Source organism: Dermacentor albipictus, chromosome 7 (genome assembly GCF_038994185.2).
Source record: "Dermacentor albipictus isolate Rhodes 1998 colony chromosome 7, USDA_Dalb.pri_finalv2, whole genome shotgun sequence".
NCBI lineage: Eukaryota > Metazoa > Arthropoda > Arachnida > Ixodida > Ixodidae > Dermacentor > Dermacentor albipictus.
The window spans coordinates 75430750-75455877 of NC_091827.1; the positions used below are offsets into that span (position 1 = coordinate 75430750).

At 43.6% G+C, this 25128-nt stretch overlaps 1 protein-coding gene across 2 annotated transcripts in view; it reads right to left on the minus strand.

The window, feature by feature from the left end:
* Positions 1-12581: 12581 nt before the first annotated feature.
* LOC135899040 (uncharacterized) overlaps positions 12582-25128 on the minus strand; it is a 60043-nt gene continuing 47496 nt past the window's right edge. Inside the window, exon 6 of one of the 2 annotated variants that reach the window (XM_065428286.2) lies at positions 12582-12849. In XM_065428286.2, the coding sequence (XP_065284358.1) occupies positions 12824-12849 (26 nt within the window). In that variant the 3' untranslated portion in view covers positions 12582-12823. Of the gene's footprint in view, positions 12850-24532; positions 24869-25128 lie in introns of those variants that run through there. The other variant, XM_065428285.2, reaches the window with a different exon arrangement.

The window sequence follows — 25128 nt, forward strand, 5'->3', positions numbered from 1 at the left end:
CACTTAGTGGAATCTGCCAAAAGCCCTTGCAGAGATCTATTCGTGAAAAACAATGGCAACCACCGGTTTCGTCAATGATGTCATCGATTCTCAGCATTGGATAAGGTATCAATTCAGTTTGACGATTGAGAGCCCGGTAGTCTGTGCAGAGGCGGAATGTCCCATCTCCTTTAGATGCAATAGTTATAGGAGAAGCAAATGGTGATACAGAAGGCCGGATGATACCTGCGTCTAACATTTCTTGCAACTCCTTTTTCAGCCACACCTTTTTATCTCTGGACATATTATAGGGGGTTCTACGAACCACTGTTTTATCTGCGAGCTCGAAAGGAACGACATGGGATTTCATTGCTGGAGGGTAGCTTCCCATGCATATAAGCCCTGGGTACTTATTCTTGATGTCTTCCTGGTGAAAAATTAGCCTTGATACACTAGGTTCTTCACCAGGGTCTTCTGCTCTTATCGTGTCTTCGGCCATTACCTTGTCATCGCAATAGAGGTTCATCTTAAGTTTTTTCATGTCTGGACGGGACAAAATAAAATCGTAGGTGACATTGGGAATTGCCAATACATCACTGGTAATAGAATTTCCTTGAAATTCAATAGCCAGGGTTACCCATTCGCTATGCATGGTCACTGACCCATCGTAGGCTTGAACACGCAATGTTCTACCAGCGTGCAGACGACTGGCTTCCACTCGAGTCTTGTTGATAATAGATACCGAAGCTCCACTGTCAACGAGAGCCTTCATTTCAATGCCATCTACCTTAACGGGGGCATACAATAAGCTTGACGACACCAAATACACTGTCTCACTGAAGCTCTTTTTCTGGGGCTTGTGATGCACGGTAGACAGATTATGTGGAAGTAGGTTGCCATGAACTGCGGTAATTGGTTCTTCACCATTCTCACAGTCATGATTTACGCTTCCCAGAGATTTGTTTATGAAGCTGTGTTCACATTCAGTTGACGGCAACGACTCTAGATGCTCACTCAGCTCACGAGAATCAAGTTGCGCTGTTCTATCATCTGGCTGTCTTCTCGATGTAATTTTCGGCACTGAGGTCTGTAGAACGTTCAGAAGGTCATCAAACGTTCTTGGACCTTTGAGCTGGACATGACTACGGATCTCGATACACAACCCTTGCGTTATCAAAGCTACAACAGCAGAAGACGACAGCTTCGGTTCTGCAGAAAACAATAGAAGACGCTTCTCAAGACAGTACTCAAGCAGAGGGCCACCTGTATAACTGAACCGTAGTGCCGCATCCCATCTTTCTACTGCGTTGCCTTCGAAAGCCCCTAAAAAGTTGTTTTTCCACAGTTCCCAACATGTTGTTCCAAGATCCATGAGTTGCACGTCATACCATTTTCGGGCTATACCGCCCAAATAGCGGCGCATATGCAAAATCATTGTGTCGTCGGAGTGCCACATATTCTTGTCACAGGCGTACTCGAAAAACCACAGCCAGTATTGTGCATTTTGCGAGTTTCCTTCAAAAACATCTGGTTCAACAATGCTTCGTGCTGACTGGTCTCGACTAAGCGCTTGGACGAAAGTTCTCATTATTTCGATCTGTTGTATAATGTTCCTTTGCAGTTCCATAACAGTCAAGTCTAGGCTCACCTTCCCGGCAGGCGTTTTCTCTTTGAGGGTGCCACGTCGTATGGGTTCCAGAACGGTTCGCTCAGTGTCTGCAGTTGTAGATTCACTGTCACCGATCATATTTGCACGACGGCATGGCGGCTGATTGCAGCTTGTTGCAGCACCACGTTGATCAGCGCGGTAGAACTAACTTCAAAAGGAAGGTCCGTCGCTGGCTCACCGTGCACTTGGTATCGCGTAAACACAACAGACTCCGATGACGCCTGGTCGACGAAAAACGTCACCCGCATGGCTGGTCTTCAAAAACTGTCGGCTGCGCCAAAATGTAGCGTTCCTAACTAGTACGGCAACAGGAATGACATAATCTAAGTGATACGGGTGTCGTCCGCCATTTTATTCCTACTTCCTCCTTCTCACTTCTCCCCCAGCCCATTCCTTCGTCTTCTTTCATGCGTCCAGCACAGACCGCTTCATATCTCTTAAATGATTTCATTACCAGCTGAGTCCCTGTGTAAGATAGCTATTCTGATTCATGAAACCGGCAACAAAATAGTTGTCTACGTATAAAGGTCTGTGCCTTTTACAATTGAGTGCAAGAAATAATAGAGCATAATTACAGCAAATCCCTAATAAGATACATCGACAACAGCAATTCACCTTTTGGGGGGCAACATCAATTTTGAGGGCTCTCCACCTTTACCTAGTTCCCCAAATTAGTCACAATGCTGCTGAAACTATTGGAATTCGCCTTCGATTCGTCGCAATATTTGTACAGTTTGCTAAACATTCCATCGCATCTTGCGCATTTAAACTTACAGCAAACGTTAATGCTATGGGTGTTGGCTGTAGATTTATTTCTTGGATTGAGACTTGCCTATCATAATGTATACAGTTTATCAGAGCCAATAATGCTAACTCGGAATTTCGCATTCTGTCTCCTTATCCCCACAAGGCTGAGATCTGAGTCCGCTGCCCTATTTCATATAAGTAAACTGCGTTCATTCATGTTTACTAAATGATGTACCATTACGACTTTTTAGACGACGGTGTTACCTATGCGCAAGTGTAGATAATTGCGGATCAGGTAAAACTATGCGCATCATTGGATAATACTTCACAATCATGTGAGATGTCGAGGATGTCAATTAACATTGCAAAGACGACTTGTAAAACTATAATCAAGCGAAAAAAACCGGTTGCTGTTCATTTGAACTTAAATTCTTCACATGTAGGACGGGTAGACATTGTTAAATATATGGTTATAATAATTACTTAATCAATGAAGTGGGACGTTCAAAACACAATACTTCTACAGAGACCTGCGCGAAATTATTGTTGTTGCGTAAGAAGCTAAGAGCTTTGTGCCCGTATATAAATTAAGGACCTTTTAAAGACTGGTAAGAACCACTAGAGAATAAGTAAATCTATATTGGAATCCCAAATACCTTCTTCAGTGCATAGTTCCGAGGACAATGAGCTGAATACAAAACCGAGTTTAAGGACAGCGTGGACATGCCTAGGCAAATCAATCGACCCCATAACATATGTGGCTGTAGAGAAAAACTGAACGCGGTATATAAACGCTGCTCGTAACTACTAATTTCCTTACGTGCAGTACTTACATTATTCCAGTCTATGCTAGGTAAACTAACGTCACCAAATAAAACATTATTTCGTTTCCTAACCCGTTGGGATAAAAAATTATGGAGTTCATGTAGGTCATCCTTTGATGTTCATGGTCGCCTGTAAATACGGCCTAAAAGTAGTGAACTGTCATTCCCCCTGATTCTACACAATACACTCTCTTGGTTAGGAATTACGATGTCATTTTTTTTGAGACCACAGGTGTTCTCCAAAAAGTGATGGTTACACCACAAGCGCGACTGTCGCGATCATTCCGAAAGTTTGTGAAAAGCGGAGGCAAAATTTCCACATCAAGAAAAGAAAATTGACACCCGCTTCCCCTTATCATCACCACATTATGTGAGTACACAGAAGCACATATTCGAATTCTTCAACTTGGATTGGTATGCTTATAGTGTTTAAACGTAGCTATGTAGGCAGAGCTATATCTGCCCATTTCATGCGAATGAATTACATAACAGCAGTTTGTCACTGCGGTGTTGTGACAGGCACCAAACGCTCGGTATTGTCCCATCTGTAGTATTCATACTTGATCCTAAGTTTATCAAAGACCAAAGTTCACGAAGTGTTTCCGAATGGAGTGTAAAATATTCTCAGATATAGACACTGCTGAATTTTAAAGATTGTGTCCTTTCTGAAAGGTAGTGATTTTTCATGGAAGCGATAAAAGTGCATAATTACAGGATGCTGTGGAGAACCGTTTTGTTTTCTTCCATTGCGGTGAATGCGCTCTGCAGAATTTACCTCGACGCATAGCAAATTTATAAAGATGTCAATTTTTACTTCGGTTATAAGCGCAGAAGTATTCTCACCCTCATTTTCTACGACACGATTATTTAGAGCGTTAGTTCATCTGTACCTGTATTCTTCGCCGTAATTTTTCGTTGAAAATGGCTACTTTCTTGCTGCAGCATTCAACAAGTGTTCACATGCTACAAATTTCTCGTGATATTGATAATTCGGCGCAATGATACGTTCATTTACAGGCTATCATGGTTGAAATGTGCAGCCTGGTTTCACGAATGAAGGTGAATTCTCGAACTTGGTAATGGCTTTGAGTGTGTCGTTCAACTTGCCATGGCCAGGATTCAGCGCAACATCAGTGCCCAACTGCCGCACGCGTGCTCTCATACCTACGTGTGCGCTAAACCTCTCACGCGGTCTTACCCGTGCAGAGGAGGTTGGGCTTCGGAGGATCCGGGTCGGGGAAGCCCTCACTCCTGCCGTGACTAGGAAGTGGCCGCACTTTCGCCCGCTATATCCTCGTCCTGAGTGTCCACTCTGCAAGTCGCGAAATGTTGAAGCCGACATCCACAACCTGCTGTGGGTTTGCCCTGCACTGAAACCGACGAGGCTCCGGCACCTCGCAGCAGCGGGACTCTCACCGCGTAATCAGAGCCATTACACTGCTTGGACGCAGAGACCGCATTATCGATCCCTCTTGGACTTCATTAGGTCAGCAAATCTAATTTCATTCATTTATTCATCATTATTCACCCCCATCCCATACCCTTGTATGCCCTGAGGCGTTTATCCTCGCATTAAAGAAAAATCACTGCCCAACTGCAGTCAACTGCCTAACATTCATAAGACACTCATTGGAACAAAAAAAAGATGTACTCTAGGCACGGCAGTACCACAAAAAAAACAATATAGTTTTTACCGGAAATACAAAAATAGCTTTTTGACTTACCTGTACAAAAAAAAAAGAAGCATGGTGCTTAACTAAGTGTGCCTGGTGATGCCACGGAATCCATTGAAAGGCAGTCTTGGTCGCATAATTCTTTTTTGCTGTTCAGAAGACGTCCAGACTTTTTCCCACAAATCAAGGCAAGGTTCAATATACTACACCGGCGATACACTGACACCATAAGGAAAAGCCTTTGTAAGCCTTGAAGCCAGTACGACAGGACCATCAGGTATTCGCACAAGTGTTCGCAAACGGCACTAGGCAGATGGCATTCTGGCTTAGACGGGGAGCCAGTACATATGCGAGGCAGTGCGAAGAATTTACGTACAACAGCGCACACAGCATAGGATGGAGTTCCTAGTCATGCCACCGAGTCCAATTCCAATTAATTTAATTGCACACTCTTGGCATTCATTTGAAGTGGATCCGCCTAGCCAACACACCAGCCACAGTTGGGGAATTACAATATTGTAACAGGGATGCTGTATTTGTATTCACAATACAAATACAAGCACATTCAGAATAGCTGAGATGGATGACCAGCAACAACACGCAGCAGCCAGCGTCTCGCGATCTTCTCCTTCCTGTTCTTTTATCCTTCCGAAACAAGACCCCCTGGTGCTGAAGCACCATCTCGGCGCATGTTAGGCGAAGAATTGCGAGCGAAGTATGGACTCATCCGCGAAACGTACATGATGTGAACATGCATCGGACTTGAGGAGGGATGAAACTGTAACGGCAAGATCTCGTAATTGACGTCGTTAACCTGACGTAGGATTTTATAAGGCCCTCTGAAGAAAGTGAGAAGCTTCTGGGAGAAGCCGACGTGGTGACATGGTGACCAAAGGAGCACGCAATCCCATGGGGCAAACTTATCATCGCGATGGCATAGGTCGTAACGCTCTTCTTGTATATGCGGCGAGGCTAATAAACAAAGAACGGGGGAATTGACGCGCCATGTTAGCGCGATCTATCACTTCACGAGTGTACTCAACTTTAACACGTAGCACAGAAGGGAGGATGGTGTCAAACGGCAATCTGGGGTCGCGACTATACAAAAGATAAAAAGGGGAATATCCTGCGGTGTCATGTCGGGACGAGTTATACGTAAATGTCACGGGGGCCAGGCGTCGCAGTCGCGGTGATCGTTGGAGACGTACATCGACAGCATCTCTGCGAGCGTTTGTTAGCTCTGGGGTTGGCGATCTTACAGACAGAATGTAGACCAATGTCTTCAAGTTCCTGGCGAACGATGGCTTGTACGAGGGGAACTGAAAAAGGGTAGCATCGGGGTTCCGCGAAGAGAAAGTTGCGGACGCCATCGCATATGGTTCACGTCGAAGATTCCCGACATTCACGTCCTCTGATGGCGGCGCATGCTGCTGTGCGGTTGATCTTTACCCTTCGACGTTGCGGCAGTACTGGGAAGGCCGGCGAATGGTTGCAGAACACACCGGCTTTTGGCCTACTCGAATTGTCGGCACTCTTCGAGGATAGCATCAACTGTAGAGCAGCTTTTGCACATGAGCAGAATAAAGGAATCCTCAGTAATTCAATTCAGCACGTGCCCGACCTGCTCAGCTTCTGTCATGTCGCGATCGGCGTCACAACAAAGCACCAGCACGTCCTGGATGTACGAGACATAGTACTCCGAGGGGGATTGGGCACGGGAGGACCGTTCCTGCTTTGTGGCAATCTTACGGCCGGCGGGTTTACCAAACAACTCCGTCAACTTCACTTTGCATTATTCCAAGCGGTTAGTTCCTCTTCATGGTTTTCGTACTACACCTTTGCCGTGCGTCTTAGGCAGAATAACTACTTAGCTAGAATAAGCGTAGTGTCCCATCTGTTGATTCCACTCACGCGTTCATGCATAACCACCTACTCTTCAACGTCGACGCCATCGGCCCCGCAGAAAGTTCCAGGATCATTGAGTTGCACAACCACAACCGAAGCGGACGACGATGTAGCCGGCGACGGTGACGTTGGCGGCGGCAACGACATTGACCCCGCGTACTCACCGTCACTCATGGTGGAGACGGTTATCCGACTTCCACTGCGGAGCTCCGTTTCCCGCTATGGTCCCCAGCACCTCTCTCCAATATGTTGAGGGCATGTTGGGAGTATAGAAGGATTGTATTTACAATATGCGCATATACAAGCAGAGTAAGTAGTTCAGCTGGCTGACCAGCAACAACACGCAGCAGCCACTGTCCCACGCTCTACGTCTTCCTTCCTTTTATTTTATCTTTTCGTAACAATAGGTTTAGTTAAGCAATTAATAAAAAAGTTATTTAGTGGTGTTTTCTTGATCGGTCAATGGTGCGTTTAAATGTTCCCATCCATGTATTGTCTGTATATTTGAGTAATTTAGCCGCATGACAAGATTTTGGCCATCTGAAGCAGCCCGTTCTGAAACACTGCGCATCATCTAAAGCATACAGGGTATCTGATTTTCGATGTACTCATTCAACATTATCCATATCGGGAAGCCAGCGTTCACCTGTTAGTAGCTGATGACATCCGAGACATTGCGCAAGCCAAGTGTATAATCTAAGCTGCAGTTATCTCTTCAACCCACCACGATATGTTCAGAATTCCCCTAACGGTAATATGGCGTGGAAGAGCGAGAGTGTGAAGCAAGCGTGAAGATAACCTGCATCATTATCATCGTAACTATCATCACCGCCACCATGGTTCTCAGTCTATTTTATGAGTATTGCAGGACAAACACCTCTTAAAGTGATTAGAAACTACCGGTGCCATGAGCTAGCAGATTCCATCTTTTTCTGTAAATTTCGCGATGTCCAACCTCCACTGAATTCTTTGAAGGCCTCGACTGCGCTTACCTTCTCTTGGTACACAAACATTAACTCTAATAAAAGACTGATTATGTACCCTAAGAATTACATGGCCTGCCTAACATTATTCCTTGTTGTTCATGCGAGGAAATACTAGCCTTTAATCGCGACACAGGTGTCCGCGCAAATGTACAGAGAATGCAAGGTAATGTCGCGGACCCTGATAATATTGCGGCTGTCGAGCAGGCACATAACCTGCTTGATTCGTGCACCCCCACCACCCGCATTCTACCAAACGCTTTCACGTGACTCTTCGCGACCGATAATTTATTCCACGCAAAGCAAACGTGTTCTTGTGTCAAAGTGCATCTGCTCCTCCCCGATGCTTTCATTTCGGGCAGAACAAACCAGGCTTAAGGTGTTGCTGGTGTGGGAGCCTAATACATACATAACCTTTAATTGAATCTTGCCGGCTTTTGACTTCATGAGAAATGTCAAAACTTTCCCTTCAAGTCATATAAGCTGATGCCCACCACATAATACGGTATTGATTCTTGCGACGAAAATTGTTATAGCATTGTAACATTCAACACGTCAACACGCTTATTGAAAAGGCACAGAACAGGGCGTGGAAAGAACGTACCTCCCCACGTTCCGCAAGATGTCTGATATGAGGCTGATATTTTCAGTGAAAGAATTCTTACAGGTACAAAGTTTTCAATAGCTTACATCACGCCTACAGGGATAGCAGAAGTGAGAGTGCTGCATAACCTTCGTGACACCAAAAGTATTAAATTTGGCTGGCACAAATACGCCAGTATACTCATATGTGGCCATTACCTAGCTCTGTAGGCTCCAACCACTTTTGTAAGAAACATGAGCGTCCTAAGCTTGACAAAATGCCCGGCTGTCGATTTTTATTTTTCAGGACCTGCTGTGAGTGTCATCCGTGTGGCAAAGCTGGAGGATGCGCTCATCGTTACGCATAACTGTTCAATCTGAGACGATAATCGCGCGGCACGGATCGAACAAAAGAAGAGACAGCGACTTTACATTTGTTAAGTTTTTTTCTGGTTGGAAATAACGTTTAATTTGAACAACTGATACAGCTTAACCAGAACAAGCGAACTCCTCTCATGCTACTTATAGGGATTAGGTTCACTACAACATTGTGTCAGTCAGTGAGCGAAAGACCCGAGAACTGATTGGACCATCGCCAAGAGCCGAAGAAACTCGTGTTTTATTCTTCTTCCATTTTTAATTTACGTAAGCTTCTTGCACGAAAGAAGAAACACAGGCGCTGCAGCGTGCCATAAATAAAAGGCGGCCAAACACAATGACGATAAAAATCGAGGTAGCGCAGAAGAGAGTCGGGCGATGACTGTAGTTCAGTAATGGTCTCAGCAAGTTTGTCAACCATTTTCTCGAGGCGAGACTGGCGATCTCTGAGATGTGATGGCAGAACGGTCGTTGTTACCACACTACATCTTGCTGAACAGTCAGCGGTGTGTTCTGTCAACTATGCAAGATTGTGGAGGGACATGTCTTCTGGCGCGATAGCTAAGGCGGCCACCAAATTCTGCGGCAGGTGTTGAAGTAATAGTTTACGCAGCAGCGGGTTGTTTGCGTCCAGCCTACAGTGACTGAGAAGCCGCCGCAGACTACGTAGAAGTTCCGATGGGCGACGGTCACCGAGCTCCTCTTCGGCGAGAAGCTGCTGGAGACGCCGGCTCACAGACACGGGCTTGATTTGATCTGCAGCACCCTCATTTTGAAGTGGTCATAGGGGCTAGTGTCGTGGGGTGTGTCCACAACGTCCTGCAACTCCACTACCACATCTGTATATAGTTTCAAGGTATCGCGGAGAAACGTCGCGCTCTGTGAGTAAGAAAATGCGAAATAAAATTGAAAGTTGAGGGAATGCGCCGAAGGTCGAAAATTGCCTCCACCTGAGTAAACCAAGCTGCAGGATTTTGCGGCGAAAAGTACGACAGGTGAATCTGCACCGTAGCGGGGCCCTTTGCACTGATCGTTAGAATCTCGTTTGTGGCCCGTCCATGACGCCGTGCTGGTCCTAGAATCACGTCCGGGAAACCACGTTATAGAGACTGAGGTTAGGTCCAATACAACAGTGTGCAAATCAGCGAGCGAAAGACCTCCATAACTGTTCGCACCAATGGCAGGAGCCGAAGAAACTTGCTTTTTATCCTTCCATTTTAATCTCTCAGCTCGCGCCGGAGCCCGCCATGCATGAAATGCTGTCAGGGAAGATGATGACGACTGCTGGACCCTTATATAGATCATGATCAGCTTCGTAATTACATTGATGTGAAAGCACAGCGGTAGTATATTGTGCGTTGTTTATAGTTGGAATAAACAGCTGCAACGTAGTGAGGCGGTACATGTCACTGTATGGTCGACATGGTAGCTGCACGCAGCACGCATAATAACTTCGGAGACAAACCAGTTTAATGTGTTCGAAGGTTCTTGAAGTTGCAAACTTGCATTAGGAAAACAAATGTGATAAAGAGGTGTTATTTTGTATTCTAAGGAAAGTGTTCACGGTTATACGGGTCGGCTTTATCTGTGGTACCAATAAACTTGTGCAAAGGCTCATAAATGTTCAAAGATGCCTTAGGAACAAGGTCATTTTTGAACATTAAGACGCTGCTTAATTCGCTTAGGTATTTAAGATACTTATTTATTATTTATTCATTTTTAACACACTCTCAAAGCCGAAGGAATTAGAGAGGGGAGAGGGCTACATGTGAAACAATATATATATATATATATATATATATATATATATATATATATATATATATATATATATATATATATATATACGAGCAAACACGCATTTCTCGTTATGCAATGTTCGCTTATCTAAGGCGTTCTTCAAGAGGTGGTTATTTGTGATGGAAGTTACATGCGGAAGAAGGTGATTCCACCCTTTTGATGTCCGTGGTAAGAATGAATGACAAAACGAGCATCAGTTTTGCAAAACAGAATTCCAACTTTTAGCGCGCGACCCACGCGGGATGAAACACATTGAAGCGGTGAAATAAACTCCTTGCGCAGACAAGTATGATGAAATATGGCTTGAAAAAGGCTCAAACGAGATAACTTCCGATTGGATGCAAGCCACGATAGGTCAACACTTGATTTCAATGAAGATGTACTTGCTGTTCGGTAATAGTTAGAATGAGTCGTGTAGAGATACTTTGAACCACTTTTAGTGAACGAATGTGGTTTTCAAGGTTTGGATCCCAGACAGAGGCGGCATATTCTAGTTTCGAGCGATTGAGTGTTTTGTACATGACTAATTTTAAAAATGCAGGTACCTTTGCGAAGCTACGACGGAGGTATCTCAAAATTCGATTTGCTTTATTAATTATATACGAGATGTGGTCTGCCAGAGAGAAGTTTGATGTAATGTGAATTTCAAGATATTTATATGAGAACAAAGTCCCCAAAGAATTCTTAGCGATGAGATAAATGGACAAAACTGATGATGTTCTAGATTCGCACATATGTATGCACTTCCCTATGTTAGGTTCCATTAACCGTATACCGCACCATTTGTTAGTAGCGCCAAGGTCCGGTTGAAGCATCTTCAAATCATCAACGCAGGTTGTTTCTCGACAGACAACACAATCGTCGGTAAATAGGTTAATGTACGAGGAAACCCAGGAAGGTAAGCCATTATTGTAAATACAAAAGAGCAAAGTTTATAGTACCGTTCCTTGAGGGAGCCTAGATAGAACAGCAGTGTGCTCTGAATTAACGTTTTTTCTAGACACAAACTGGGAACGATTAGTAAGAAAGACTTCTAGCCGAAAGAGCACTTTACAATTTGTGTTATTCAGCGCAGTTTACACAGAAGCAGTTTATGGCATACCTTGTCAAATACTTTAGGAAAGTCTCGAAAATAGCAGTCAGTTAGACAAGAATGATCAAGGATGACATTAAGTTTGTGAGTAAAGATATTAGTTGGGTATTACAAGAATATGATTTGCGAAATCCATGTTGTGATAGTGAAAAAAATGAATTTGCTTCCCGAAAGCAAGCAAGGTTAGAAAACAAGATGTGTTTAAATATTTTGTGAGGAATGCTCATGAGGGAAATGGGCTGGTAATTTAATGTTGATGACTGGTTACCAGGCTTGCAAATTGGAATCACGTTACCGATCTTCCACTCAACTGGGAGAAATCTTATGCCCAATGATTGCTGAAATAGCTTGGTTACAATAATTGATGAATAGACATTTGTGGCTTTTAGAATTCGGTCGTAATTTCATCGCACCCAGGTGAAGAGGGAAACTTTAATTTGTGAATGACATTTTTAACACCGCTATAAATAATTATTACACGAAACATGATGGTGTATTCCGAGCAGGAAAATTATGGCAAGGATTATATTATATTGCTCGGAATAAGCTAGGAAAAACTTCAAGAATAGCATTCCTGGTATATTTTGATCAAATAGATATCACTCGCCACCCCGATGAAGCGAATTTGAATGTCCATCGAAGCTGTTAAAAACTGTTACTACAACTGCTGAGCGGAGTACGCAATTGTTTACAGTAAATAAACTAATTGTAGTAATAGTAATTTGCAGTAGTAGGAGTAATGGACACATTGGCAGCACACCGGCGCTGGTTGTATTACTATTTGTTCTAATTCGATCGCTCCTCGTAGTCACGCTGCTCCTTGGGAGTCCTAACTATGCGTTGCCTACCAATGGCGGTGCTGCAAGAACAAATAAATCAGGTCGTAAGCTGGTTCCTTTATATAAGAAAACCAAGTGACGTCACTGCCCACGTCTAAAGGTGCCATCTCAGCGGCAGCTTGCGCAAACGTAATCTTTACCGTGCACTCTCTTCGGTGAGACCTACGTGCTTCGCATTGTTCTGATGAGCGCCTTGTCATCAATTATGCATTTTGGATGCTTGCATTTTCATTGGTCTTCAATGCAGTGATACCAAAAAAAAAATCAGCACTTCCCGCTTCAATTGCTGAAGGTTCTCATTTTGTCCCTGAAGTAGGTTCTTTTTGCGAGAGTATGCGCCGAGAGAAATACCTACCAACTAGAGGCTGGCAGGTTGGCTGTAAAAAAAGAAACAGAATGGTTGTACAAGTGACTGGTAAAGCTATTGTTTCCCTAAACTCACAGTATGCGTGGTGTCTTCAATAAATGCTTCAGACAGTTGTACAAAGCAATTTAAGCACTATCAGTAGTCGTACGTTCCAAATAAAGCAGCAGGGTGTAACGAGAAGCGTTATCGACTCGTGAGTTACAATTGTTTTTTTTTTCTCAAAGTCATTATATTTTTCAGTCGAAACATACATCATCATGACGTCAGTTGCATCGACCTGTGCACCTGGGCGGCACATGACACAAGCATATAAAGGCTAGACGCCCCGACTCTATTCAATAGGAGTTCACGCAACTTGTCCTAAAAGCCAATCTAGTCGTACACGATATGCACCCAATCTATCTATACTTGTTCCTCGGTGGCGTTTCGTTGCTGTTAATAAATTTAGCAGCTCAGAGTCCTCCAATTGTAAGTGCTTACCTGTGAACATACTCTGTAACAATCTCAGTAGTACATACGTGTGCGCTACTTCAGTGTAAAAATATAAAAAATCTAGGGTTAAAACTTGTAAGTAATCACTTTGCCTGAAGAGAATTGGTTTCGCTGTTTCAGCTTCTGCAGTACAATACGATCGTTGTAATGTTCGCTCATGTTTCTGCCAATAATTTTAAAAAGTCGTTATCCGTAGCCAAACCGCCGTCTATTAATTACTTTTTCATGGAAATATCCTCAAACATAAATTTCCTGACCAAATCTGCTATAAAAATTTTATTGCATATAGTAGAACATAATAACAGGATAAACAATTTTATTGGGGTGTGTATGCCGAATCACTATTCGCGTGTCTTCTTGGCCCAAAGGGAGGCAAATTGGATATGTTTCTTTGCGACCATGAGTGTAACTTCTTTTGATTTTCAGACAATTTGACGCTATACCCGTATAACTTAAAAAGAATACCACTTCGCGGGATGCATATATTATAAAATTCCGTTTGATTCCGTCTTGACTACTCCGTAGTTTGCCGTCGCTACTGACATCTGCTTATTGATGATAAACTGGTGTCTTTCCTGGTTCCTAGTTGCTTCAAAAGGATATTTTGTTTAACACCATCTTTACTTTGTATTATTCAACGTGCTCATATAGTTATTCAGTCCATATGGAACATAATTACTACGATTTTTATACTGTTTTGAAAGCACGGCCAGACAAGCCGATTGTATTCTTGTAGATACCATTTCCTAATTTTGTTGTCCAAAAACAAGAAAGGGGCTGGCAGATGGAATGGCACACTGTGGTATAAACTTTTTTAAAACAGGGTTGAAGTGCCTCAGACAGGCTGGCCAACGTTTCGATAGGTGGACCTATGTCCACCTATCGAAACGTTGGCCAGCCTGTCTGAGGCACTTCAACCCTGTTTTAAAAAAGTTTATACCACAATTTTGTTGTAGTAAGATAACATTATTTATTGCGCCATATCAAGGAAACTAACACCCTAATAGGATATTTCGTCGGGTCAGCTGGCAAAAATTTATGATGGCGTTAGCTCAATATTACCGGGGACACAGGAAAAACGCAGCATTTGTGTGTCAGATCTTCAGTTTTATGCATGGTTTGTGCCTGCGTCCCCGTTCATCTGGCACGACCTGCAACTATGGTGCAAACATCCACCGTAAATGAAACAAGCTGCTCATGCGATTGATGCGCAGATATTGCTTGGCTATTGCACGCAAGTTATGTCCCCAAAATATTGTCAAATGTGGCTTAAATGTCATATTGCACCGCTGCGTTGTAACTTAAGTGACTGTAGTCGCCCGCGTGCCGGCAATTATCTCTAACCTGAACTGTGCCTTGACACATAAGCGTGCTGTGCGCTGAGTGACCAATAGTACTGCCGTCTACGTATGAACTGCAATGTTCACTGCTTTGAGCCTTATCGACATGATTGGTAAGCAAAAAAAATGAACACAATAAACTATTACGAATGCACAGAAAAAGAACAATTTGAGCCAACCGCGGTTGACGTTTAAGAAAGACAAGTTCTTCCCATGCGAATTAGGCTACCGTGTTCTTCATTTAGGCTGCGCTAGATTCGGGAATGGCCCGTATTAAAGACTGCACTACCTCTGGAATTGAACCATATTTTTCGTTGATTATATCCACACTTTCCGGCTCTGACATTATGCCCCCGCAAATTGAAAGAGCGCATCTGGAATTGATTTCCGCCTCTTGGTGTTTGTAAGCCATCATTAGTACTTCGTACATAACTACGCTAAACTGGTGCATCTTTTTCATTCAAAGGTTCATTCTGGTACCTTTTTTTTGTTCTCCATGACGTACCACAAGGCCTGAAATTGTGTATTTGACATGGTGAAATTGCCCAGATGCCTGATATCATGAACCCCTAATCAAATTGAAGTCTGTTTCAAAGACGGAAATTTGCCAAGATGTGACGTATGAAAGAGTCGATGATCAGTTACTTCGTTCGCGGCTCATGAAAAGGGGAAAGTATAAAAAAAGACTGATAGCAGAAAGCCAAAATATTGTCACCCGGTAGTGCGCTAACAAAGGGATCAAATACAATTGAGGAAAAGAGATAAAGTCGCCATTTTCTTAAAGGAAACCTTCAAAAGGGAATGAACCTTTGTGAAACTTTCCTTCAATTTTCCCACTGCAGAATACGCCGAAAGGACAGCCGTGCAATGCTACATCACAATGTGATTATGGGTTATGCTGTTTGAACGCGACCGGCCACCCAGTTTGCAGCCCTGTTGGAGAAATAGGCGATCCGTGCCGAGACAACCCCGTCTCGGGAATCTATCCGGAACATTGCCCTTGTAAAGATGGCGGTACTGTGAATATTTACTCTTTTCAGCAGTCACATGGTGGTGTCTCATCCTAACTACAGCTTTTTCTGTGGTTGTGCAATTGTACTGATCACTAGTTCGGAAAAAGTTCTTTCAGTCTAACTCTATAAATACAGAAAAACACACAAAATTATCAAAATGCGCTAAATATACAACCTGATAAGCACAAGTTACGTAATTATTCCTATTCAATAACTGCAAATAGACAAAATCACACAAATTAAGAATTTTTAGAGAATTGTGCGTACTAAGCTCCAGTCCCACGAAAACCCGACCTTGTCTCGCCACCCTCCACCGAGGAAGAATAGGAGGGAGGCCCTTCTCCCCAGCACCGGCCCAGACATCCAGACGCGAGTCCTGGTACAATGTGAAAAGGTCCTCGAGAAGCATAGCCTGGCAGCCTACGTAGCCTAGCCTTCCTTAGCCCACACCTCTTCATTTAATGCAGTTGTTATTCACACCCACAAAAGAAAGACACCAAATACATTTCGTATATATTGTGCACCATAATGAATAATTTTACATCACACATTTATCTGTAATATAAGTAAACTGATATCTCAATCATGCGGTTTTTGAGATTCTATATTAAAAACATGCTGACAAAATATAAAAATGCAGTTCTAGCATTCCTTTACCATTAGCGCTCTAGACAACGTTTACAGTTTATTTATCTTTATTGGTAGGATGAGTTTAGAATATGTATCTTCAAGAAAACCTGTTTTCTATATGTTTGCAAAAAGTGAATAATATGGTCCCATCATCAGTGTAAACTTTGTTTACATAATTAATTATCCATTAGTCGTTTTAGCTTATCAGCGTGCCGTTAAGTGTACATTTTGTAACATTAAATGTGCCATTTATTTTCCTTATGGCCAATGTTTTTAATTTAACTAAGGAAAATGAAAATCTTTGTTAGATGATTAGTTACCTTCCGCTTTACTTCCTTGATGTGTTTTCTACAGAACCGAGGCTACAAACACATTAGAAGTTCTCTACATGACACTTGTCTATCTATGAAAATTATGATTTTCGATCGCCCATATAAACATGAAGCCCCCGCCCCCTCGGCATCGTTCACTGTGCCTGAAAACTCCCTGACCTCATAATTGCATATAATGCTTTCTCGCTGCCGATTGCGCTTCCCTAGTTATGCCAATTAAGCCTTTACTGGTCCTGTAGAGTGCCGCCTATACGTTCAATTTTTCAAATGCTCTCTATTATGCATGTAATCTTAAAGTTTCGATAATCATTCGCATCACTAGACGCATATTCTTATATTTCTATAAAAGTACAGGTCATCAACTCTAAACAATACAAAACTTTTCGCAATTCACCCTTTCTTCTAAATAAGAATCCCTCTAACCACAGCAAGGAACATAGAAGGTGAATAATGAGGCCACACAAATATAAGTTACCTATTAGATTAAAGTGTGTGTCAAGTTACCGAAAAGTAGATATGAGCCACAAAGATCGCGAATATCAGGACTCTTCTATGAATGGTCTTGCCTGCACTGGACAAGTGCAGGCAAGACCTTTATTTATAACCCAAGGTGCTGTTCGATTCACTTTTCAATATTATTTTTTCGCAACCGCATATGGAACACTCACAGATCAATAAAGAACTAGCACCCGCCATACTGGCTTAGCGGCTATCGTGTCACGCTGTTAAGCACGAGGTCGTGGGATCGAATCCTGGTCGCGGCGGCCTCATTTCGGTGTGGCAGAAACGCGAGAACGCCCGTGCCCCATGCATTAGGGGCACGTTAAAAACCTCTAGGTGGACAAACTCATTCCGCAGTCCCCCACCCCTACGGTAAGTCTCGTAATGAAAAAGTGGCACTTCTGTTGATTGTCACAAGTTAGTGTTACTATTTAGCACTCAGTCGTAGGAGCTGTCTAGGAGTGCGAGCCCCACCCGTCCGGGGCGAAATTGTGCGGATAATGTGAACGGTTTCCGCTGATGTTTTGCTTATATTCTGCACCCACTTACCACTAGACTACTAGTGGTAAACTTGCAGACCAAGAACGCGCAGCTATTCGGTCTCAAGAATCAGTGATGAGGATACCTTGAGCTGGAAGTCGCTATCGCAAACTGTCTGTCAGCCCGGTTTGTTGGCAACATGTACGTAGCGAGAGTTCTGTGTCAGTATCTGGAGTGCGGCTTTCTGCATGTACTAGTGTAATACATCAACACATTTCTGCAGTTCACGTTGTTTCTCAAGGTTTTTGTGAGTGGACCATAGCGTGACGTCATCGGCATAAACAACAAATCTTAGATTATCAATGCACTGTACTTTATGCGGTAGAGGCATGAAGGTAATTTTAAATAATAACCGTGCAAGAACAGACAATTGCGGTACCCCATGGTTCAAAATGAAAGAACCCAATAATTGCCCACCTACACCTATAGCGATTGTTCTATGCGTTAAGAATGAGTGTACAAATTTCTTTACCTGAAGCGGTAAGCCGAGCTTGTTGATGTTTCGTAGACCCATTTCATGGTTCAACACATGGACATCAAATAACATGGGCACCAAATAACTATAAGGTGAAATGTCCAGTACTTCATCTGCGAGTACAGCTAGGTCATCTTCCGTACCTAAGTACGGTCTGAATCCGATCTGAGCTGGGTGGTATTAATGGTTGCGTTCTATCCACCATGAATACCAAGTAGCCAATATTCGCCCCCAAAAAATTACAGATCGTTGGAGTGAAAGAAACTGGCCAGAGGCCTTAAAAGCTTGTTGTCAACTTTCGTGGATTGGGTATGGGCACTCATGAGAAGTATTTCCACTAAGGGGAAGAGATTCACCGATCAAGACGCTATTCATAAGCTAGAGAAATGAACTAATAATACAAATATTACACTAATAGATTACATAATTTAGTCGTCGCGTCGAACAGAGAGGGGGCATGCCCCATTGGTGAATCTTGCTTTTGTACGGAGCTTTCTTCATGGGGAAACAACTTGACTGCGTCAACACAAGTTTCGTGTTCAGCATTGCGGGGTTTATTTTTGTACGTATACTTCTATGTGCAATCATGAGAGGCTCCCGATGCTCTGTTGCTCTCAGGTTTTTTTTAATTTTTGGTCCTAGGGGCGCGCTTAATACGGGCATTACGTCGCATCTATCAATGACTTATTCCATGTCGTGTTAGGTATAACGGATGGGGAGAACACCCACACTGACAAGAAAACTAAAAGTTTACGGCAACTGCCGCAGGTGCAAGCCTGCTAAAGCCCCTAGATTTAACCCCTAGATCTTTGGGCGTTTCCAAGTGCAAGCTATTAAATAAGTTGCAGCCAGCTAAAAAAGGACTACAAACTCCAAGTACATGTTCAAGCTACGCGAAAAACATACGTAATCATGGGAAGTTTAGTTAAATTAGGCGGTTTCACGTTGGATAATTGGCAATTTTCTGAGAACGACATTTCAATATAGTTTTGCACGTTGTTTTTTAAAAAGGTGCGCAATGTTGGATAAATAGACTATGAACATTTAAGTTGAGGCTTCGCACAACTTCTCAGCTATTCTGTACATCTATAAGCAAATGAGTGTTTAGTAAGAGAATACAAAGCATATAATGTATTTTATGGTTGCACTAATCAAGAAAAAAGAAGAGGAAAAGAACTGTTTCATTCTAGTTTACGTTTAAATAACTACATAGATACAGTTGAAAACGTTAACATGCCATTGTCCTTCTTGGAAAATTAGAAACCGGGGGGCTAGCTTTCTGATGATTGATACCTGATCAAGTGGATGTGGCATGTCTGGCTCCCACTGGGGGAAAGTTATCCTCTCGACCACTTTCACTTTCCCTTCAAACGCAGTTCAAACGCAGCTAAATACCCTATGCCTTTCCTTCGCTTCATTTCTGCTGACTTGATATGGCCGTGGTTAACAAAAACTGAGCACTATGGTTTTCTTTCTCATTCATTCAGTTGTTATGGTCTCTGGCCGCTTTGATATCAATGTGCAGCATACCAGCATTGACTGGCCTCGGGCATGCTTTTAAATTTCCCGTATTACGTGACGCATCAGACAAAAAGATGATTTCGCATACCCCCACTACCCCCTACCCCCATTTCCCTGAGTGACGCTAGTTAGCACTCCCATGGCTAGATCTAGCCCTAAGAAATGTAGCGTTCCTAACTAGAACGGCAACAGAAATGACATCATCTAAGTGAGACGGGTGTCGTCCGCCATTTTATTCCAACTTCTTCCTTCTCACTTCTCCCCTAGCACCTTCCTTCGTCTTCTTTCATGCGTCCAGCGCAGACCGCTTCACTCTTCCGGATTTCTTTTAATTACACCTCCTGGGGTAATACTTGAATACGTTTCCAATAGCGGCGCACTCCGTTTGGCCCGAGGCTCCGGCGTACCAGACATTCTTCAATATTCCATGCTGGCATGCAGTCTTAATAACTTGAAATGGTCCGCAATATTTTGAATTTGAGGGCACAGCTCCTTTCCTTACAAGGACATAGTCTCCAGGCTGTATGTCCGGTATCTCGCTACTGTGCCTTTTATCAAAGTTTCGCTTCATGCGGCGCTTGTAGATCTCCTGTTCTCTGACAGTTTTCCTTACTTCCGCAAGTTCGAGGTTCTCTAGGAGACCTAGCTCACGATCTGCAGGAAGTATGGGCGCTGTACCTGAAGTTACAAAATGAGGGCTGCAGCCTAAACTCGTGGTGTATGATCTGTTGTGATGCTTCACAGCGGCCTCGAGACAGCACTTCCAGCCACCGGCAAAGTCTGGATACATCTTCAGATACTGTTTGATGTCTCGTATGGCACGTTCCGCTAGGCCGTTTGCTGCCGGGTGGTATGGAGAAGAATACTTTATCATGATGCCGTGCTCCTGGGCCCACTTTGATAATTTGGCACTCCGAAAAGCCGGCCCGTTGTCGTAGACGAGCGTCTTTGTGTGTTTAAAACACTCAGCTTTGAGGAGGTCTATTACGCTGTTTGCGTCTTCTTTGCCAGCTTTAGCCGCAATCGTCCGTGTGCACTCATCTATGGAGAGCAAGAAAGCTTGCGTTCGCTTGACTCCTTCCCCCTTCTTTTTGAGCTCCGCGAAGTCCAAATGAATTACTTCGAACGGGATGCTTGAATATTCAGGGTTTGTCATAACGTCTGTCGATTGCTTGAATTTAACTTTGTTCACCTGGCAGAGGTGGCATGTGCGGATGTAATGGCTGATGTCGTTTTTCATGCCCGGCCATGTGAATCTCATGAGCAATTTCTTATAAGTGCGCCAGAAGCCATCATGTCCACCCGATTCAGGGGTGTCGTGGTATAGATGAAGAATCCTTGGAATCATAGTTGGTGGTACGTGATACCTTCCATTGATAAACTGGAGCTCTTCTGTACCTTCCCATAGCTTAATATGATTGATTGTATCTGGATTATTACTTGATTCCTGTACAAGTAATCTTGATAGTGCGTCAGCGTCAGTGAGGAGTGGGCCAGGACGGTGCGAAATTACGAAATCAAATTGTTGCAGATAGTTCACCCATCTAGCAATGCGGCCTCTTGGCTGGGCCATGCTCAGAAGTTGAGTCAATGCTTGATGGTCCGTGAAAAGTATGAATTTGGCACCTTCCAGGTAAGTACGAAAGTACTGCACAGCTTTTAAGACGGCCAGAGCTTCCTTTTCTGTGGTACAGTAATTGATTTCGGCGGGTTTCAGGGTATAGCTGTAGTACCCCACGACGTAGTGTTTGCTTTGATCAGCTTGTTTGGATGGCTTCTGGTATAGAACTGCACCGGTAGCATAATGTGATGCGTCCGTGTTCAGCACGAAAGGCAAGGAAAAATCCGGTATTCGCAAGATGGGGTCCGACGATATTAGTTTTACAAGCTCACGATAGACAGCTTCGCACTTCTCGTCCCAATGAAAAGGCACGTCTTTCTGAGTTAAACGTGTGAGGCACCTTGTTCTCAGTGCGTAGTCTTTGATAAACGCCCGGAAGTGTCCTGCAAGGCCAAGAAAAACGCGCAGGGAGTGCACATCATAAGGCTTTACCAGCTTGGAGATTCTCTCTACCGATTCTTGCTTGGTGCTTTTAGTCTGTCCATCAAACACCCTGCCAAGAAATTATACGGTATCTTGAAAGAACGCACTTTTCTTGAAGTTGACTTTGAGTTGGGCAAGACTGAGGGCATGAAGAACTTTTGAAAGATGACTACGGTGTTCGTCCTTTGTCTTTGAGTAGATGATGATGTCGTCGATGTACACATTGCAAAATGTGCCCAGGTAAGGTTTCAGAATGTCCGTCATAATCTTCTGAAACCACGCAGGGGAGTTTTTCCAACCAAATGGTAGGCGGTTGTACTCAAACAAGTCAAATGGGGTTATGAACGCGGTGTACTTCTTCGTTTCTTCACTTAGTGGAATCTGCCAAAAGGCCTTGCAGAGATCTACTCGTGAAAACCAATGGCAACCACCGGTTTCGTCAATGATGTCGTCGATTCTCGGCATTGGATAAGGTATCAATTCAGTTTGACGATTGAGAGCCCGGTAGTCTGTGCAGAGGCGGAATGTCCCGTCTTCTTTAGGTGCAATAGTGATAGGAGAAGCAAATGGGGATACAGAAGGCCTGATGATACCTGCGTCTAACATTTCTTGCAACTCCTTTTTCAGCCACACCTTTTTATCTCTGGACATATTATAGGGGGTTCTACGAACCACTGTTTTATCTGCGAGCTCGAAAGGAACGACATGGGATTTCATTGCTGGAGGGTAGCTTCCTATGCATATAAGCTCTGGATACTTAGTCTTGATGTCTTCGTGGTGAAAAATTAGCCTTGATACACTAGGTTCTTCACCAGGGTCTTCTGTTCTTATCGTGTCTTCGGCCATTACCTTGTCATCCCAATAGAGGTTCATCTTAAGTTTTTTCATGTCTGGACGGGACAAAAGAGAATCGTAGGTGACATTGGGAATGGCCAATACGTCACTGGTAATAGCATTTCCTTGAAATTCATTAGCCAGGGTTACCCATTCGCTATGCATGGTCACTGACCCATCGTAGACTTGGACACGCAATGTTCTACCAGCGTGCAGACGACTGGCATCCACTCGAGTCTTGTTGATAATAGATACCGAAGCTCCACTGTCAACGAGAGCCTTCACTTCAATGCCATCTATCTTAATGGGGGCGTACAATAAGCTTGACGACACCAAATATACTGTCTCACTGAAGCTCTTTTTCTGGGGCTTGTGATACACGGTAGACAGATTATGTGGAAGTAGGTTGTCGTGAACTGCGGTAATTGGTTCTTCACCATCCTCACAGTCATGATTTACGCTTCCCAGAGATTTGTTTATGAAGCTGTGTTCACATTCAGTTGACGGCAACGACTCTAGATTGGAATCAAGTTGCTCTGTTCTACCATCTGGCTGTCTTCTCGATGTAATTCTTGGCACTGAGGTCTGTAGAAAGTTTAGAAGGTCATCAAACGTTCTTGGACCTTTGAGCTGGACATGACTACGGATCTCGATACACAACCCTTGCGTTATCAAAGCTACAACAGCAGAAGACGACAGCTTCGGTTCTGCAGAATACAACAGGCGACGCTTCTCAAGACAGTACTCAAGCAGAGAGCCACCTGTATAACTGAACCGCAGTGCCGCATCCCATCTTTCTACTGCGTTGCCTTCGAAAGCCCCTAAAAAGTTGCTTTTCCACAGTTCCCAACATGTTGTTCCATAATCCATGAGTTGCACGTCATACCATTTTCTGGCTATACCGCCCAAATAGTGGCGCATATGCAAAATCTTTGTGTCGTCGGAGTGCCACAGATTCTTGTCACAGGCGTACTCGAAAAAACACAGCCAGTAGTGTGCATTTTGCGATTTTCCTTCAAAAACATCTGGTTCAACAATACTTCGTGCTGACTGCTCTCGATTAAGCGCTTGGACGAAAGTTCTCATTATTTCGATCTGTTGTATAATGTTCCTTTGCAGTTCCATAACACTCAAGTCTAGGCTCACCTTCCCGGCAGGCGTTTCCTCTTTGAGGGTGCCACGTCGTATGGGTTCCAGAACGAGTTCGCTCAGTGTCTGCAGTTGTAGATTCACTGTCACCGATCCTGTTTGTACGAGGGCTTGGCGGCTGATTGCAGCTTGTTGCAGTACCACGTTGATCAGCGCGGTAGAACTAACTTCAAGAGGAAGGTCCGTCGCTGGCTCACCGTGCACTTGGTATCGGGTGAACACAACAGACTCTGATGACGCCTGGTCGACGAAAAACGTCACCCGCATCGCTGGTCTTCGAAAACTGTCGGCTGCGCCAAAATGTAGCGTTCCTAACTAGAACGGCAACAGAAATGACATCATCTAAGTGAGACGGGTGTCGTCCGCCATTTTATTCCAACTTCTTCCTTCTCACTTCTCCCCTAGCACCTTCCTTCGTCTTCTTTCATGCGTCCAGCGCAGACCGCTTCAAGAAATATCTTAGGTAGTGACCAGATTGATGGCCGTCGGCATAGCCCAGTTAGTATTTGAGCACAGGCGTAATGCGAAGGTTGTGCTTTTGAATTATATTTGTTGCATGTCGGCAAAATGTTATTTTTTCAACTTTCTACTTCCCTTTTCTACATCATTTTCTACATTTAATTTGAACTATTTTTAGTTACCCTCCCTGGCTTGACCACCTGTGGGCTTTATAGGGTCATAGTACAATCTGAAGTCATTCAAGAGTACTTGGCAGCGCGTGAAGGCTGCCCCACTCTTACCTTTGCAGTGACAAAAAATGCGAACTTTATTGCACCAACACAGTTCACTAAGCAAGTTGTTAATATTATATTCGATATCAAGCAGCGCGTATTGTACGAAGGACAAAATGTGAGACAGTACCAGGCACTGACCTAAAACTAATTATTTCCCAATATCGAGAATATTATGCACACACTATGTTCGGGGCGTAGTATACGCTATACAATTATCATGGGGCAAACTGACTGGGAACAAACGGGGTGCTATGAAACCGCTGACTTAAGTCAGTGACTTTTAAAAGTTGCTAGTGCCCTAATTTTGTCGCACTTTTTTAAACGTAGTCATTCTTCCCGCTGTTTCAAGGTGCGTAATGATTACTGCACTGGGCCACTTGACGAGCGTAGGCACAAATGCGTCCGTCCAGTAAATCCCACTTTACTGCAAAAAGAAAAATGAGTGGCAATTTGATTACTTCACTTTAATGAAGCCTTTCTGTAAGGAATAAAGCTGGCAGTTTCCAGCTGCGCAGCATCTCTTTATCTTGGGTAACCGATTTCTCTTGAGATGCGCAGTCGTTTGTTCCTTTATTTAAAACCGAAATACACAATGGTATTTCAACCGATATCCAGAGTAATTCAGTTCCTAAAGTGACTCTGTCGCACCATAATAATCGCTCACGCTTGTATAAATTAAAAATG